The sequence below is a fragment of the Phaseolus vulgaris genome, chromosome 8 (genome assembly GCF_000499845.2).
Source record: "Phaseolus vulgaris cultivar G19833 chromosome 8, P. vulgaris v2.0, whole genome shotgun sequence".
Classification (NCBI taxonomy): domain Eukaryota; kingdom Viridiplantae; phylum Streptophyta; class Magnoliopsida; order Fabales; family Fabaceae; genus Phaseolus; species Phaseolus vulgaris.
The window spans coordinates 41,103,074-41,121,715 of record NC_023752.2 but is presented as its reverse complement, the minus strand read 5'-3'; the positions used below and the strand labels follow the sequence as shown (position 1 = coordinate 41,121,715).

Below are 18,642 nucleotides of genomic sequence, written 5' to 3'. Positions count from 1 at the left end.
ACAATTTTTAATGTTGAAGCATATTAATATTTAAAATGTTATATTTCATCCAAAAGATATATTTCACTCAAATATAATCAAGAAGGCGAAGATACCAAGTTTTGAAAGCCTTTATTTTATATTCAAATTTGGAAAACTTTCCAGAAAAGATTAATTAAAATGTTTGGTTGAAACTTATATTTATATGTATTAATAATATGAAAACAGGTTTCGAAAACATTAAAACATGATAAGAAATCAATTTAAGAGCATAAAGATTGAGATTCGAGATTCCCTGGTGCATTAAACTATTTATTACAAAGACGATGATGGGATCATCTAACACTAAAATGAAGACTAGATTGTCTAACACGTTTTGAGTTTAGAGATTGTCTAGTAATTTACACTCAGCTCAGATCGTCTAGCAAGTTTAACATAATGAGATTGTCTAACATTTTTAACACAATATGTTAAACCTATATGTCTAACATTTAGGCCTTGATACTTGTACATCAATTATCTTTGTTATATCTTTGACACATCTTATCATGAAAACCCATAAAACCTCTTATCATGATAGTGTATAGTGAGGTTGATCCTGTCGCCAACTCTAACATGGAGGAATTGCCTTGTCGCTTCCTTACCCCGCCTATGGCAACTGTGCTATCTGCAAGAATGCTCTTAGAACCTTCTCCGGAAACTTCAAACGCAACCTGCAAAACACACAGACGGCGCCTCTAGCGGCCGTTTGCACTCCGACGCTCAAGTTAGGTCACAGAATCACCAACAAAAATAATGTGTTTATCTTTCTCTGATTCTCTCTTTTTATTCTCTCTCTGTGTCTGTGCCTAACAGAATTCTGTTACGCTATTCTCTGCGTGTGTCAGAATTCTGTTATGCTTTTGTGCGGAAACGTACCACAATCAGTAAAGACGTGGGTGTCTGTGTGTTCTGTGTGTTCTGTGTGTACCTTTCACGACGCGGAGTGCACCTTTATCTGGGTCGCGCCCCTCTCAGACAGTGACACGTGGAGGCATGCAACTCACATCTAACCGTACACGTGCCACTACCTGAAGGGCTCTAGCGCATCTCTTTGTGCGCCTAAGTTATTCCCTTGCGGAGTAACTTAGCGCGTTTCTTCCATCTAGGCGAATCGCTCATTCCCAGGAGAACGCCAAGTGTGGCTGGACTAGGCACACTCACCAAGCATTGCTCTCTACATACACGATTTCCCCTTCACGATGCCATGCACGTAATGGGTTGAGAGAGTCACCAATCACTGACTGGTTTTCTAACTCCCTCAGGCCACTCTCGTGCACGATTCTACCGGCAAGGAGCTCCTCTTTCTCTGAGGTATGATCATGCGAGGTCCATGCGTAACGCTCTCGCTGGGAATCTTAGTCCCAGTTTAACTGCGTGTAACACGAGACCCCCGATGACCATGCACCCGATGACTGATCGGTGCTCTATTGCTTCTCGCGTTCTCCCCCCGGTGTTTATCCTAGAACTGATCTGTCGGTGGCCACTCGGTTACTGACCACCGATCACAATACCGGATGATCTCCTCCCTAATTCCTCTGCCACCTGATCCTCGTGTCACCCTGCGGGTGGTCCACGTGGTTATCTTCTGCTGACGTCATCGACTACCGATGACCGACCGGATCACAAGCCCCCTAGTCTCGAGCTGTGAACTCGTTCTCAGCGAAGAGACTAAGTGGTCGCGCTATCGGTCCACGTGGCAAGTGGGGCCACATCACGTGCCACCTCACGTGTTGCCTTTTGACGTTATGACTTCCTCCCTTAATCTCGCGACACGTGGACGCATCAACGGCCAGCGTGGAGTGTCGCTAACGCTTCCTGTACCGCCCTGGTGGTCGGATGCGATGACGTGGCATCCTGTTACAGTGTAGGCGTGTTGACAAGGCGCCAGGTTGACAGTTGGGAAGGAAGTCGGGAGGCCCGTGTAGTCGCCGATAGTTAAGTTGGCGCGTTCCGATCTCTAGCTTACCAGGGTAGGCAATCGCCAGGTTGAGGACGAAGTCGCCAGATGCAGACTCAGGCGACCAGGCAGTCGGAGATCGCCAGAACAAGCACATCGCCGAAGTTAAAGGAGAAGCAGATTATGAAGGCGGCCGGCGAGACCACAGGGAAGGTGTATGAAGGCCCTACCTCGCCAGTTTTAGTAGAGATCGCACTCCTGAGTTAGCTATGCACTGGGCAGTACCATGCATAGGTAGTTTAGCCAAAATGAGAGTAGAAGCAGCGCCAAGTCAGTGAGCTTCCAGATGATGGCACGTGTACGGTTGGATGCAGGCCACGTGTCCAAGCCTGTAACTGCCAGGAGAGAGAAAACCACCAGGTATATAAGAGTTCCTAACAGATTTTCTAAGGTACGCACGTTCAGTTCATACACTTTACGCTTGCGAGTGACAGAGCTGTTTGTGAGAGAGGTTTGCACGGTTCCAGTCCTTAGTATTTGGTGATACCGTCACTGACTTGAGCGTCGGAGTGCGATCGGCCGCAGCGGCGCCGTATCGTTTCTTTGCAGGTTCTTGAGATAGATCCAGAGGAGGAACGGAAGTGAGAAGCGGCGCGCACGTCGATCCTTTGACGAGGCATTCTCCAGCGCTCCGGTCAACAGGCAGGATCATCAGGCGCCCACCGTGGGGCCGTGTAAAACGTGCTCCCATCCACAGCGTGAGTTCGTGGAGGTTTTGAGGTTTTCTGCGCGGGTTGTGTGCTGGTGCAACCGTCGTTCTTGGTTTCTCTGAGTTTTGTTCGGTGAAGTTTGTGTTTTAAACCATTCATTCAGCTTTTCGATCGGTGGATTCGAGTGCTTTCGAGTGGTTGTTTGGTTCGCGGGGAAACGGTGGTTTTTGGTGAAGCTGCGACTTTCTTCGAAGGTTCGCGGTGTTCTTGAAGTTCTTGCGCAGTTTCTTGAATCTTCTCCGATCGGTCGCTAGTTCGTTCGTGGTTGAAGTGTTATTTGCTGTATTTCCGTGGTTCGCTGAAGTTGATGAGAAAGATGAGGAGCAATCGTTCCAGTCCTGTGGCTCCCGTCGCAGCTGAAAGCGACGCCGCCATGACCATGGCGCAGATGGCAGAAATGATGCGCTCATTGCAGGCCACTGTGGAAGCCTCGCGCGTCGAGCAGGCGAGGATACATGAAGACCTGGTCGCCTCTCGCGCCAGGAACGAGGAGCTCAGCAAAGTAGCTGAAGAGCTACGTCGAGCTCTTCATGAGCAGCAGGTTCGTTCTTCCGCTGAAGAGGTGGCACCGTCGACGCCGCCTCGTGTTTTCCCAATGCCTTTCATTCAGGCGATTACCGATACGCCAATTCCCACGAGCGTGGTCCCGGTTAAAGCTGTTTTTACTGGCGTGGAAGATCCAGAGGCTCATCTGACCACGTTCCACACACAGATGATGCTGTCAGGAGGGTCGGATGCTGTCTATTGTAAGATGTTCATGAGCACGCTCCAGGGAACGGCGATGGAGTGGTTTGTGAGCCTGCCTAATGGCCACATAACTAATTTTCAGCAGTTCTCGAAAATCTTTGTCGAGCAGTATATTGTGAACAAGGCACCGCCCAGGGTGTCCTATGACCTGTTTGATATAAGGCAGTACCACGGGGAGTCCCTCAGAGACTACCTCAATCGCTTCGGAGCGCAGATGGTCAGGTCGCCGGCCAAGGATGAAGAAATGCTGGTTTATGCCTTCAAGAAGGGCGTGCAGCCAGGGCCATTCTGCGAAGCCTTGATCAGGGCTCATCCAGCGACGTTTGCTGAAGTCAGGCGACTTGCGGTGGCTCACATCGCTGACGAGAAGAGAGGCAGTGTGGCCCCCGTCAGGCCACGCGCCCAGACCAGGATCCAGCCACAGAGGGTGCTGGAAATGGCAGCGGCGGCCAGAAAGGATCAAAGGACTCGCTATCCTTACGATAGGAGAAACAAGGGAAGAAGCCAAGCGCGCCAACCGCCAGCACGCCAACAACCAGCACGCCGGGAATACAATCGCCCGCCTAAGCACAAATTTGTCATGGGACTAGCGGACCTGATCGCTATCCCTAACATATCTGCTAGGTTGAAGGCGCCCGAGAAGGTGGGTGACAAGGTGTTAGGGTCGAAGCCGGATGTCTGGTGCGAGTTCCACCAGTGCTTTGGCCACAACCTGGACTCGTGTTTGTCTTTAGGGTACCAGCTCGACGATCTGGTTAAGAGCGGGTTCCTAAACGACTATCTGCTGGACAGAAGGACCGGAGGAGCGTCGAGTTCCCAGCCGGCAGGGGGAGAAGCCCAGCAACACGAGATGCCCATCCATGGGGAAATCCACACCATTGCAGGGGGTTTCTCAGGTGGTGGATGCACCGCGTCGCAGAGGAAAAAGTACGCGCGATCGGTGATGTCATTAGACATGTTTGAAGATCACTCGCCTGAAGTGGACATTACGTTCACCAAGCAGGATCTTCGGGACGTTGTGCCTCATGACAACGATCCCATTGTTATTTCGTTGATCACGGCGGGGAGGAAGGTCCACCGAGTTCTGGTGGACCAAGGAAGTTCGGCAGACGTGATGTTCTGGCCGACTTTCACACAGTTGGAGTTGCCCCTTGACCAGCTAAGGCCCTATGGAGGGTGCTTGTATGGGTTCGCTGGCGACCAGGTGGAGGTCAGGGGGTACATCGAGCTGAGAACCACGTTTACCGATGAGGCTGGGTCGAGGACGGAGAAAATCAAGTACCTCATCGTAAACGCCCCTTCAGCATACAACATTCTGCTGGGAAGGCCCACTCTCAACAGGATAGGCGCAATTCCATCGACTCGGCACATGAAGGTGAAGCTGCCGTCCATGGAAGGGGTGGTAATCACGATAAAGTCTGATCAGAAGGAAGCGAAAAAGTGCTATGAAAATAGCCTGAAAAATAAAAGATCAGTGAGTTATGTCACAACCACCCCACCGCCCGGCGTGAAGCCCAGACCGCCGATAATGGAGGAGGCCGCGGGAAGGGACGTAGAGATGGTAGATGCTGCCCTGGAGGAGGAAGAAGGATTCATATCCTTTACCAAGCATTGATGCCCTGGTTGATAGTGCCGCAGGGTGCAAGCTGCTGAGTTTCCTGGACGCCTTCTCGGGCTATAATCAGATCAAGATGCATCCCATGGATGAAGAAAAAACAGCCTTCATGACGGAGAGGTCGTGCTACTGCTATAAGGTGATGCCGTTCGGGCTGAAGAACGCGGGGGCCACGTACCAGAGGCTGATGGATCGAGTACTTGCACCGATGCTGGGAAGGAACGTGCAAGCTTACGTCGATGACATGGTCGTGACCTCGCAGGAGAAAAGCAAGCACGTTGCAGACTTGGAAGAATTGTTCGCGACGATCGCCAAGTTCAAGTTGAAGCTCAACCCGGAGAAATGCATTTTCGGCGTGGAGGCTGGAAAATTTTTGGGTTTTCTATTGACTGAAAGGGGGATAGAGGCCAACCCGGACAAGTGTGCCGCCATCTTGGCAATGAGGAGCCCGACTACAGTGAAAGAAGTCCAGCAGCTGACGGGTCGGATGGCGGCCCTATCCCGCTTCATGTCAGCGAGCGGAGAGAAGGGACATCCCTATTTCCAGTGTCTGCGGCGCAATAACAAGTTCGCTTGGACGAAAGAGTGCGAGGAAGCTTTCGTCAAGCTGAAGGAATATTTGGCGAGCCCGCCGGTTTTGTGCAAGCCACTGGCGGGAATCCCTCTCAGGTTGTATTTCGCTGTGACTGAGAGGGCGGTGAGTGCGGTTCTCGCCCAAGACCAGGATCAGGCTCAGAAGCCTATTTATTTCGTGAGCAAAGTGTTGCAGGGCCCAGAAACGAGATATCAGGCCCTGGAGAAGGCTGCTTTGGCTGTGGTGTTTTCGGCGAGGAGGTTGCGCCACTATTTCCACAGTTTCACAATACTGGTGATGACTGACCTGCCCATCCAGAAGGTCTTGAAGAAACCTGACGTTGCAGGAAGAATGGTGAAGTGGGCAGTCGAGTTGTCAGAGTTTGACATTAAATATGAGCCTCGAGGACCGATCAAAGGGCAAATCTTTGCAGATTTTGTAGTCGAGCTCTCTTCAGAGGCGACGCGGGTTGAAGGAGATGATTTCCGTTGGGTACTCTCGGTGGATGGATCGTCAAACCAGCAGGGTAGCGGTGCTGGAGTCATATTGGAAGGACCCAACGGTGTGCTGATCGAACAATCGTTGAGATTCGCCTTCAAAGCCAGCAACAATCAAGCAGAGTATGAGGCACTGATCGCCGGGATTCTGCTGGCTAAAGAAATGGGAGCCAGAGTGCTGATGGCTAAGAGTGACTCGCTGCTAGTCACAGGGCAAGTAACAGGCAAGTTCCAGGCTAAAGATCCACAAATGGCGGCTTACTTGGCGTATGTGCAGGAATTGAAGAGTTCCTTTGCCTCTTTTGAAGTGGTGCATGTGCCCCGAGAGCAGAATGCCCGAGCTGACTTGCTTGCTAAGCTCGCCAGCTCAGGCAAGGGGGGTAGGCAGAGGACGGTGATTCAAGAAACTTTGAAGACGCCGAGGGCATTTGTAGCAGATCACCTGGTCCTTCAGATAAGCAGGTCGACGGAGAGAGCAGCGAGAAGCCATAAGTCTTTGACACAAGAAACTCTGAGATCGCCAAGGATTAGAGCATGTCGAGGAGAGAAGGTGGACGTGATGCAGGTCTGCGCCACCCATGAGCCAGACACGTGGATAACACAGTACAAGCGGTGCCTGGCGGATGGCCTCCTCCCGCTAGATCCAACAGAAGCTAGGAAGGTAAAGAAGAATTCCAGCAAGTATACATTGATTGATGGCGATCTGTACAGGTTTGGATTCACTCACCCACTCCTGGAATGCATACACGGCGAGAAGTGCACGAGGATTATGGCAGAGCTCCACGAAGGGATATGTGGAAGTCACGTCGGGGGTCGAGCTCTGGCCGCGAGGACTCTCCGTGCAGGCTACTATTGGCCATCCATGAGAGAAGATTGCAAGAAGTACGCCCAGTGCTGCAAACAATGCCAGCAGCACGCCGATTGGCACAAGGCACCTCCCGAGGAGTTGAAGTCGATCTACAACCCTTGGCCGTTTCATACTTGGGGAATCGACATCCTGGGGCCTTTCCCGCTGGCGATCAGGCAGATGAAGTACTTGGTGGTGGCGATTGAGTATTTCACCAAGTGGATTGAAGCAGAACCAGTGGCCCAGATCACCGCGCACAAGATCGAAGGCTTCGTATGGAAGAATATTGTGTGCCGGTTTGGAGTGCCTAAGCGCCTGGTATCAGATAATGGGACTCAGTTTGCGAGCCACCTGTTGAAGAAGCTTTGCGAAGGGGTCGGAATTCAGCAAGTGTTTGCATCCGTCGAGCACCCTCAGACTAATGGCCAGGTGGAATCGGCTAACCGGGTATTGCTGAGAGGTTTGAAGAGAAGGCTCGAGAAAGCCAAGGGAAGTTGGGCTGAGGAGGTACCCCGAATAGTTTGGGCATACCACACCACCGAGCAGTCAGGAACCCATGAGACCCCGTTTAGCTTGGTCTATGGGTGTGATGCCATGATCCCAGTCGAGATTCAGGAGAGCTCGCCGAGATTCCAGAACTTTGTGGAGGAAGACTCGAATGAAGAGCGAAGACTGAACCTGGATCTGCTGGATGAAGTCAGGGAGGAGGCAAGGCTGAAGGCTGAGGCGGTGACGAGAAGGGTCGAGCGAAGGTACAACTCAAAGGTGATGCCAAGGCAGTTTAGAGAAGGCAATCTGGTGATGAGAAAGGCCCACCAGTACGAGATGGAGAACAAGCTATCACCCAAGTGGACTGGACCGTTCAGAATCACCGAGGCACTCGGGAACGGAGCCTATCGCTTGGAGACGTTGGAGGGGGGGGCGATTCCTCGTACCTGGAACGCCACACACCTGAAGTTGTACTATAGCTAAGAGCTTTGTAAGTAAAGACAAACACAAATATTACATTGCAATGTCTCTGTAAAAACAGTTTTAAGGGGGCACTCTTTTTTCCCTAAGGAGGGTTTTTAATGAGGCCACCCAATGAAAGAAGAGTTTTCAAAGTATACGGTGTTTTCAGATTGCATATGTGTTATTTCCAAAAGTTTCGAAGAAAGACCTTGTCATTCGTACATGATTTAAGGCACGAAAAGATATGTCGCATGTTTTCTAAAGTTTTAAAGTCCTCATCGTTTTTCGGCAATTAGAGGCACCAGTTAAGTTTTTAAAGTCCTCATCGTTTTTCGGCGATTTGAGGCGCCAGTTAAGGTTTTAAAGTCCTCATCGTTTTTCGGCGATTTGAGGCGCCAGTTAAGGTTTTAAAGTCCTCATCGTTTTTCGGTGATCGGAGGCACCAGATGGAAGACCCCAACGCCCTCGCGCGTTTTGAGGCAAGTTAAAGACCTCCTCGCCGTTGAGCGAGTGCAGGCGAGAAAGAGAAAAAGTCCTCCGTGTTTCTGGGAGCGAGAAGATGTAACTCCCGGGGCGACGTAGAGGCAAGTTAAAGACCTCCTCGCCGTTGAGCGGGCGCAGGCGAGAAAGGTCCTCAGTGCATCCGGGGGGGAGGAGATGTACGCCCTGGGCAAGTTGAGGCACCGGATAAAGTCCTTATCGCCGTTGTGCGAACTAAGGCCCATCAAAGACCTCCTCGCCGTCGAGCGAGTGCAGGCGTGAGAAAGAAAAGGTCCTCAGTGCATCCAGGGGGGGAGGAGATGTACACCCTGGGCAAGTTGAGGCACCTGATAAAGTCCTTCTCGCCGTTGAGCGAGTTAAGGCCGTTTAAAGTCCTTCTCGCCTGTGCGCGAGTATAGGCAAGATAAAATCCTTCTCGTCTTGAACGAGTTCAGGTATGGCGAAGAGGGTGGAAGAAGCTTGAAAGGTGGCTAAGGTAGGTTCGAAGAGAACGCCTAGCCAGCCAGTCTTTAGCTCTGAGGTTCAGGGGAGGTAAAGGAAGGACCCGAGGGGCATTTCTGCCTCGGATAAAGAGATGACTGCCAAAGCCTGAGGCTAAGGAAAGTTGGTGCTGCCAAGAGGTCTTGGCGATCGGGAAAAGATTGAAAGACCTGTTTGATAAAGCAGGACGAGCGGGACGTTGCTTGAACCAATGATTGAGTTACAGTTCATTGCTTGGAATTTTTCTTACGATCAGGTTAGTGCCTCAGGGGTACAAGTTGTTTAAAGCGATTATTACTTAAGTTTGAATTGGCTCGAAGCAGTTACGCCAAAGGTCATGTTTGCAAAATCGCTAAGTTAAACGCAGCAGAGTTAACATACAAAGAAAGTAAAGCGCTCAAGAGAAGTCAGAAGACATATCCAAATTTTGCTATTGAAGTAAATGGCTGTTCAAAATACATGTGCAAGAGTTTTTACAAGATAAATACAAGCGAATTCATAAAGAGGCAGATGGGGTAGAGTTGGTTGAGCCTTCGGCGGGGACGACTTTCCCATCTACCACTTCGTTGAGCGGAGCGGCATCAAACCCAGCAACCAGAATCTGAGCAGAGCTTAGCTTAAGTTCTTCGATTTGCTTTTGAAATCCTTCAACTTGCTGTTTAAGCTCCTTGTTCTGCTGCTCCAGCTCTTCGACCTGTTTTTGGAGTTGTTTGTTGGTCTCTTGAGCTTGGAGAAGGTCGTCAGCCACCTTCTTAGATTCTGTTTGAGCCTGGGCCAACTCGGCAGCCACCTTCACCTTCTCTTTGTTGGCCTCGGAGAGATCAGCCATGGCGTCGTCTCTTGCTTTCTCTACTTGCCCAAGTAGCTTCTCGCGGTCGATCGACCTCTGCTCCAGCTTCTGTACCTTGTCGGCATTGGCTTGAATTTGAGCCTCCAGGTTGCTCGCCTTGGTACGCAGAGGCACGATTCTGCTTTCAAGTTCGACCTTTTCTTGGGCAAGTTCGTGGACCTTGCGGCGCAGGTCGACAGCTTCCTTGCGCGCAAGCCTGAGCTCGGTGTTTAGGGCATCCTCTACTCGAGAATGTTCCATTTCCGCGAGCATCAGGCTGAATGACACCTTTTCCACCTCGACCTTCATCGTGCTGTTCTCGGTCTTGAGGTTGTAGATGTCATCCTGTAGCCGCCTGGTGGAGCTCTCCACAGCTCTCGTTATGATTGATGGGATATCCTCTGCAATAGTTTTGAGTTTCGCGGTCAGAGGTTCCCACATCCTCGTCACCTCGAGGGAAAGATTTGCAGCTTGGAGAGGCGCCAGGGGGGCTTGTTGAGGGTTCTCGTCGCCGCCTTCCTTAGCAACATTTTCGGTGTTTGCTTCTCGGCGCGGCGACGCAATCGGGGACTCGGTGATTAGGATTGGAGAGGTGTGAGCGACCTCATCCCCGATTGGAATGACTCCTGCAGCTGAGGTGTTGAAAGGAGGGCCCCCTCCTGCTGATACATGGGGAGTAGAAGCGCTCGGGGGGTCCTCTAAGAAGTTTGGCTCTTGGGCCTCAGTCGCAGGTGGCGCAGTGGCCAATGGAACCGCTTGGACTGGTGGTGAAGGGGCTCTTGGCGTTGGCGATGAGGGAGGAGGGGCAGGTGTTGACGGTGGTGTTGAAGCTGGAAGAGGGGGTGGGGCAGGTGGAGAAGGTGGTTCCACCCTCCTCCTTTTTGTGACAAGGTCGTCCTCCGTGACCTCGTCGTCCTCTTCCTCATCCTCTTGGACAACTTGGGGGGCCTTCCGCTTTGGCCTCTTAAGGACCAGTTTCTTTCGTTGGGCGGGCGCCTTAGGCGGTGATCGCCCCTGGATGATGGCCTTCTCGACCGATGAGTTGGGAACCGTCTGGGAGCCGGTCGCCAACCCATGACTGCGGGCGAGCGCCTTTAAATCGGCGAGCATGTTCTTACCCAACATGGTGTCTGCATGAAATGAAAGTGCATATGTTAGCTCAAGGGAGAAAGGGGTAAGTACACAAGATAATAAGACAGCAAAGCAGGTATATGCAGAAAAGATAAAACCAAAGCCTTGTGTGTATTGCACAAGACGCCCAGAAACAATATCAGAAGCAATGTGAGGATAAGGGTGCAGTGTCCTAACCTATTTGGAATTCCAACTGGTCCTCAAAGAACTCGAAGGAAATCAGGGTGGGGGTCAAGAATGTTATGTGGGCATCCGCCACCCTCTTCCAGAAGAGACAAAGGTCTCTGTCCAAAGCTCCCATGCTATCAGGACTTCTGGGCCTCCTGAAGCAGCTCTTGGACTCTTTCTTCCCCTTGTCCACCCAGTACAAGGGGAAACCGTCGAGAAGGGAAGGGTCTTTGTCGTTTGCACGGACCTGGATGAACTTCCCCTTCCAATCCTTGTACGATTGCTGGAAGATGGTGAAGATGGATCTCCCAGCAATGGCGTTCAGACTGACCCACAGGCGATCGCCTGGGTGTTTGGCCTCAAACAGAAATAAAAATACGTCCACTGACGCAGGCAACCCCAGGTGGGCGCATGTTACCTCAAAAGCTCGGACGAACGCCCAGCTGTTGGGGTGAAGCTGGGCGGCAGCAATATTGAGCTCGGTTAAGAGTTCCCTCTCAAATCGAGTGAGAGGGAACCTGAGTTTAACTTTCTTGAAAAGAGTGGTGTAGACGAAGCAGAAGGGCCCGTCGGCGCTCACTTTGTCATCTACACACACTGGCAGGGTGGCTGGGCAAGGCAGCACCATCATTCTCTCATCGTGCTCCTTGTGGAATGATTGGTAGGCCTCGTCCCCATTGGTCAATCGCAGAACCGCTCCCGCGGTGTTCACCGACGACGTTTCCTTTAAGAGGGTCGAGTTAGCCCATGGGTATAACGTCTTGAAGTCTGTCAGTGGGGTGGGGGCTCCTCCAGCGTTTGGTGGAGTCGCCTGGGCCAGAGTGGTTTGAGAAGACGCGGGCCTCACAGCCTGCGATGAGGGAGCACCACGAACTTGCGAAGAGTCGTGTGCTTGTGAAGGGGGGTTTCGCGCTGACGGAGGGGGGTTCGGGGTGATCTTCGTGCGAGTCATGGTAGCAACTGCAAACGAAGGAGGAAGGAAAAATGATCAGGAGGGTTACGAAGGCTGACTCAATCATGAATGGAAGGTGAAAGACGAACGAATGTGAGTTCGTTGCGACAATCGGCAAAGCCCTAAGTCACGCAGAAGGAGAAATGGAAAAACAGCCCACAACGTATGCACCAGACAGTTATAGGATGATGCAAATCGGTGAAAATGCAAGAAAACCCAGCAGATGAAGGAAAGTAGTTACCTTTCGATGATCGGGGGAATATTAAGAGGAGTTGGTGATCTAGAGCGTCGAGGAACGTCGAGAGCTTTCGCAGAAGAGAGGGAGAGTGTATGCAAGTGTGAAGAAAGTGATGGAACAGTAGGAGCGTAAGGGGTTTAAGGGTTTTCGAACGGTTTTGGGGAGCGCTAACGGCAGATGAAGATGGCTGTTGATGAGAGCCACGTGTCGAAGGATGCGCGAAGAGTTTGGTGGAGCGTCAAAGCAGTAGAAAGTACTACCGCTTGGAATTCTGCGCCCATGCCACGTAGACCGGTGTTAACGAAGGCTTTTTTCAGTCTTTTCGCTAGACAAGTCTTCGCTTAAGACTGGGGGGCTTGTGTACCGCCCTGGTGGTCGGATGCGATGACGTGGCATCCTGTTACAGTGTAGGCGTGTTGACAAGGCGCCAGGTTGACAGTTGGGAAGGAAGTCGGGAGGCCCGTGTAGTCCGCCGATAGTTAAGTTGGCGCGTTCCGATCTCTAGCTTACCAGGGTAGGCGATCGCCAGGTTGAGGACGAAGTCGCCAGATGCAGACTCAGGCGACCAGGCAGTCGGAGATCGCCAGAACAAGCACATCGCCGAAGTTAAAGGAGAAGCAGATTATGAAGGCGGCCGGCGAGACCACAGGGAAGGTGTATGAAGGCCCTACCTCGCCAGTTTTAGTAGAGATCGCACTCCTGAGTTAGCTATGCACTGGGCAGTACCATGCATAGGTAGCTTAGCCAAAATGAGAGTAGAAGCAGCGCCAAGTCAGTGAGCTTCCAGATGATGGCACGTGTACGGTTGGATGCAGGCCACGTGTCCAAGCCTGTAACTGCCAGGAGAGAGAAAACCACCAGGTATATAAGAGTTCCTAACAGATTTTCTAAGGTACGCACGTTCAGTTCATACACTTTACGCTTGCGAGTGACAGAGCTGTTTGTGAGAGAGGTTTGCACGGTTCCAGTCCTTAGTATTTGGTGATACCGTCACTGACTTGAGCGTCGGAGTGCGATCGGCCGCAGCGGCGCCGTATCGTTTCTTTGCAGGTTCTTGAGATAGATCCAGAGGAGGAACGGAAGTGAGAAGCGGCGCGCACGTCGATCCTTTGACGAGGCATTCTCCAGCGCTCCGGTCAACAGGCAGGATCACTTCCCTTATTCAAATAGGCGCGCGCCTTCACTGTTTCATCATCTTCTTCAATACTCCAACTCTCAGACACTTCAAATCTCCTCTCTGCGCGCCCAACTTTCTTCGAGCTTTCTACCTCAAGACCTTCTGCGATCATCTAAAGGTATGACTTTTCTTCTTCCTTGGTCCATTTAGGTTCTTTTCACCGATTGCATTCATCTCTTTCACTACCATGCATTCATCTTCTCTGTTTTTCTTCTTCTCAACCCGCACTAGGGTTTTTTTGCGTTTCTCACTTCGCTTTCTACTTCTCCCTCTTCCTCTTCTTCGCCTGGACCTCTCTTTCTTCTTCCCTTCCTCTGTTTTTCACCGAACCATTCATCATTCCCTCTTCTTCCGTTCATCTGACCTTTTTCTTTCCTCCATTGCAGTTACCTCGCAATGGCTCGCTTGAAGCAAACTGCTCGCATCGTTGCCTCCTCCTCTGGTGCACAGCCTTCAGCAAGTGCACCAGCGTCACCTCCTCCTGATGCAGCTCCCTATCAGAACTACGCCAGGGTCTACGACTGGGCTCCCCTGGCATTGTTGGCCGAAACTTCCACTCAACTACCCAAAAACCATCTCAAGACCCTTCTGAGCAACTACCCTGATGAGCCTTCCTGCGCCATCGACAGGGAGAACGACTTCAACGTTCGTATACGCATTCCTCCTCGAGGGATGCCAATCTGTGTGGACGACAGGGCTACCAATGGGGTGCCCTTCACCTTCATATACTCCGCCATCTTCAAAAGGTTGAAGCTGCGCTTGCCTTTCACCTTCTTTGAGAAGGAGCTGATGATGGAGCTGAACGTAGCCCCTTGCCAACTCCACCCGAACGCCTGGGCTTTCATACGGGCATTCGAGATCCTCTGCAACTACTTTGGGCATAACGCCTCAGTAGACGTCTTCCTGCATTTCTTCGAGGCGAAGAACCCTGGGGATAGGTCTTGGGTCAGCCTGAATGGAGTTGCTGGACGAGTGATCTTGGGCCTGTACCAGCAATCGTTTAAAGATTGGAAGGGCAGGTTCTACATGATCTCTGCTACTCAGCAAAGCCCAACGCTGCTCGAGGGGTTTCCCCTTTATTGGGTTCCTGGAGTCGAGTTCAAGAAACCCCGGGGCCTCGAAGCCGTGGCCCCCTACGAGCGCGAGCTGTGTAGGTTGCTCCTAGGGGCAAAGTATAACTCGGCCCTTCTCATCAAACACGAGTTTGATGTGGTGTCTCTGAAGAAGTACATAGGTAGGCTCTTCTTCTTGCACCCCTTAGAATACTTGCACACTCTCATGCATACTGGCATAACATTTTATCCACTTGCCTAATTATGCCATCTAACTCTTCTTTTTACCCTTGATGTAGATATGACTTCAGGGAAAGATAGGAGGAGGGCATTGCTGGAGCTTGCCCGGACTAGGGGAGCCAAGGGGACTGGTTCTTCCTCCTCCACCACCGAGCCCATCGCAGCTCCCCTTCTCTCGGTCGCGCCAGCTGAAGGCCCCGAGCCAGAGAGGAAAAGAAGAAGGCTAGTAAAGGCCTTTCCCACTACTGTGGCGGTCGCTGCTGATCCTACCCCCTCAACCGAGGAGGAGAGTTCTGGCTCTCCTCTCGTACATCGCAAGAGGAAACACCAAGAGGTTGGGGGGGCTTCTTCTCTCAGGCCTGAGGAAATTGAAGTGGTACAGATCGAGGAGGGTTCACCCCCACCTCCTCCTACTCAACCTGCCTCAGCACCAACTTTCTCTCCCTCCCCTCAGCGCCTACCATCTCCGACGCCTCAACCTCTGTCTCCAGCATCACTTCTACCTCCACCCCCATCGGGCCAAGCTATTGGTCAACTCACTCCACCTGCTGGGGGTGATTCTGCCCATTCAGGGGGTCTCTCAAGACTTCTTGCATCACCACCACCGCCAACCTCTGCTGCTATTGCTGAAGGTGGTGAGGCCAGCTCACAGCCAAGCAGCTCTGGCGCCAGCAATGAGAATTTCAGTCGGGTCATTGCTCTGGTTTGACACTTCATACGCAGCCGTGAGCTTCTCGAGTGGAGTGGGCAGGAGGTGGACATGCACTTGGCGAAGCAGATAGTGCTTTCCCTAGAGTTTTTCACCCAACACCGCAAGCAACTAGTCCTGGAGAAGAGGATCAAGGAGCTTGAGCACGACAAGGACTCACTGCAGAGTGACTTTGAGGCTGCCCAAGGGTCCGTAGACCTGATGAGGGACATGGTTGAAAAGTCCAGGAAAGAGTACCTATCGCAGGTCCAAGAGACCATCAAGACTGAGATCTTGATGGGGCATGCTGTCAACACTCTAGACAGCGAAGTGGTGGAGCTGAGGAGCAAGGTAATCAACTTGGAGGCTGAGACTTCCTCCCTACGCCAACTGAACTCACAACTAGTGGAGGATCTCAAGTCTACCAAAGAGGAGGCCACTGAAGGGGGTAGGAAACTTGAGAAGGCAGTGGACGAGCTTTCTGCGACGAAGGTCGAGCTTGTCGAAGCAAAGGGCAAACTGGGAGAAGCTGTCTCTTCCATTGCTTCCCTCACCGTTGAGAAGAACGCCTTGGAGAGTTCAAAGCAAAAGCTCGAAGCTGACAATGCCGAACTTATGAACGTGGGTGCTGACGCCCTTGCTGATGGGTTCGAGGTGGCATTCGAGCAGATTCGTTGCGTTCTTCCTGACGTGGACCAGTCGCAGTTCAGCATCTACCACGAAGTGGTAGATGGCAAGCTCATTCCTCCTTCTTAAGTTTTCCTCTTGTAATTTCATATTTCTGCACAATTCCTGTACTTCAAACTTGTATATAAACCTTGGTGTTTCCCTTGTACTGGGTAAACAAGGGAAATAAGGACTCCAAGGAAAGCTTCAGAAGGCCAAGAAGCCCCGACAACATGGGCGAGTTGGACAAGGACTTATGCCTCTTCTGGAAGAGCGTGGCAGCCGCTAACATCACCTTTCCCACCTCTTCAATAATCTCCTTCGAGTTCTTCGAGGACCAACTCGAGGCTCACATAGGTTAGTACTTACCTCGACATTTAGGTTTTTGCCCTGTGCTGCATCTCTGTTGTCTATTATTGGGCGTCCTGTTTGTTGCGCATTAGACTTGGTTTTTATTTCCTGCGCCATTTGTTTGTCTCATTTGCACACGTGCTCACACATTTCACCTTTGCCTTTGCGCTTACTTGTATATTTTTGCATTATGCAGATCTCATGCTGGGCAAAGGCAAGTTAGCTGAATTGAGGGCGCTCGCCCGAACCCACGGATTGGCGTCGGGTTCCCAAACTGTGCCTAACTCAGTGGTGGAGATCACCGTTGCTCAGGGCAGATCGCCCCCTCAAGGCCCAGCTCCTCCAGAAGCATTGCCCGCTCCTCAACAAAAGAAACTCATCTTGAGGAAGCCAAAGAGGAAAACTCCTCAGGTGGTCTAAGAAGATGAAGAAGAGGACGATGAGGCAACTGAGGATGGCCTTATTACCAAAAGGAGGAGGGCGACACCTTCTTCACCACCTGCTCCACCTGCTCCACCTACTCTACCAGCATCAACACCAACACCAACACCACCTTCTCCACCTGCTTCAACACCGCCAGTCCAAGCAGTACCCTTGGCGGCTGTGCTTCCTGCGGTTGAGGCCAACGAGCCCAACTTCATGGAGAACCCTCCGAGCGCCTCCACGCCATTCGTATCCGCTGGAGAGGGTCCTCCTTCTACTGCCTCAATCGCCGAAGCTGCGCCAGGTGGGGATTAAGGCGGTCATAACTCGCCAATAATCATTACCGAGTCCCCCACGTCACCACCACGCCAAGAAGCCCAACCTCAACAACCAATTCAAGAGGGTGGTGGCGAGAATCAGCACCAGGCTCCTCCAGCACCTCCACCAACAGCGGCTGCAAGCCTTCCCCTCGCGGTCAGAGGAATCTGGGGCCCTTCACGGCTAAACTTAAAATGATGGCAGAGGATCTCCCTTCCATCATAACAAAATCCGTGGAGAGCTCCACCAAAAAGCTTCAGGATGATATCTCCATACTCGAAGAGGAGAATCGCCTGATAAGAATCGAGGCGGAGAAGTTATCTTGCAACCTCATGATGGCAAAGATCGACCACTCAAGGGTGGAGGATGCCATGAGCGCCGAGCTGCGGGTCGCACGCAAGGAGACTTCCGATCTACGCCAGAAACTGCACCTCCTTGCTCAAGAGAAGATCGAGCTGGAGAGTAAACTGGTTCCCTACCGTCTCAAGGTGGCTGACTCTTAGGAAAAGTTGAAAAGGAGAGGGATGACGCCGTGGCTGAGCTCGCCAAAACCAAAGAGGAGAATGCAAAGATCGCTGCCGAGCTGGCCCAGGCGCGGGAGGAAAACAAGAAGGTTGCTGAAGACCTCGTTCAAGCTCGTGAGAAAACTGAAGAACTGAAGAAACGAGCTAACGAGCTAGAACAGCAAACCAAGGGGCTCAAAAAGCAAAGCAAAGAGCTCGAACTGAGCTCCGCCCAAGTCCTCGCCGCTGGGTTTGACGCTGCCATGGAGCAAGTCGCCTGCCAATACCCCGATCTCGACCTCTCCATGGTGTCACTATACAATGAAGTAGTGGATGGGAAGATCGTGCCTTCTGAAGATTAGTCATCTCCCTCCACTGCTTATTCCCTGATACCTTTTTCAAAATCCTTACTTGTAATATTTTTCCTCTATTCTTATGTACTTGAACTGATACCACTTTTATCATGAATTTTCTGCTTCTTCACTTGATCTCTCTGTTTGCTTTGCTTCTTTTTGTAAAATCGCTTAAACGAACTTAACTTAGCGATTCTGCGGGCGTAACCGCTTACTTACTGCTTCGAACTCGATCAAGCTATCAACTTTCGAATGATAGCATTTTAATAACTTGTGAACTTTAAAGTAATGAACTTCAGCGCGAAACCACTTACTAAACAGCGAGTTTCAACCCAACTGATAGTTTAAGACATAGTTCACCTGATCTGCCCCATCAAAATGGGTCCTTACTCTTGCTGTCGCCTGAATCTCTTCTAATCGCCAGAGGGTCCCGGCGATGTAAGCCCCCTTTTGCCTTCGCAACTTGGCTATAGTTCCCTCATCTGGGGGGTAGAGGCGTCTTTCGGATCCTTCTCTACCTCCCTGAGTTACAGAACAATAAGCCGGACAGCTAGGCGTTCTCTTCGAACCTGTCTTAGCCATCCTTCAAACTTCTTCCACCCTCTACACCGTACCTGAACTCGTTCGAGACGAGAAGGATTTTATCTTGCCTG

At 51.4% G+C, this 18,642-nt stretch overlaps 1 protein-coding gene across 1 annotated transcript; it reads left to right on the top strand.

Moving 5' to 3' along the window:
• The first annotated feature begins 17,330 nt into the window (after window positions 1-17,330).
• On the top strand, window positions 17,331-17,998 carry LOC137825147 (uncharacterized). The gene is made up of 2 exons (XM_068630820.1): window positions 17,331-17,595; window positions 17,637-17,998. The coding sequence occupies exons 1-2, from the start codon at window positions 17,331-17,333 to the stop codon at window positions 17,996-17,998; spliced, it is 627 nt and encodes a 208-aa protein (XP_068486921.1).
• The last annotated feature ends 644 nt before the right edge of the window (window positions 17,999-18,642 follow it).

Excerpts from the sequence above, each read along its gene's own strand:
- LOC137825147 (XM_068630820.1), top strand. The coding sequence starts at position 17,331 with ATGGCAGAGGATCTCCCTTCCATCATAACAAAATCCGTGGAGAGCTCC. Across the intron at positions 17,596-17,636 it reads AGAGAAGATCGAGCTGGAGA|GAAAAGTTGAAAAGGAGAGG; the intron begins GTAAACTGGTTC and ends GCTGACTCTTAG.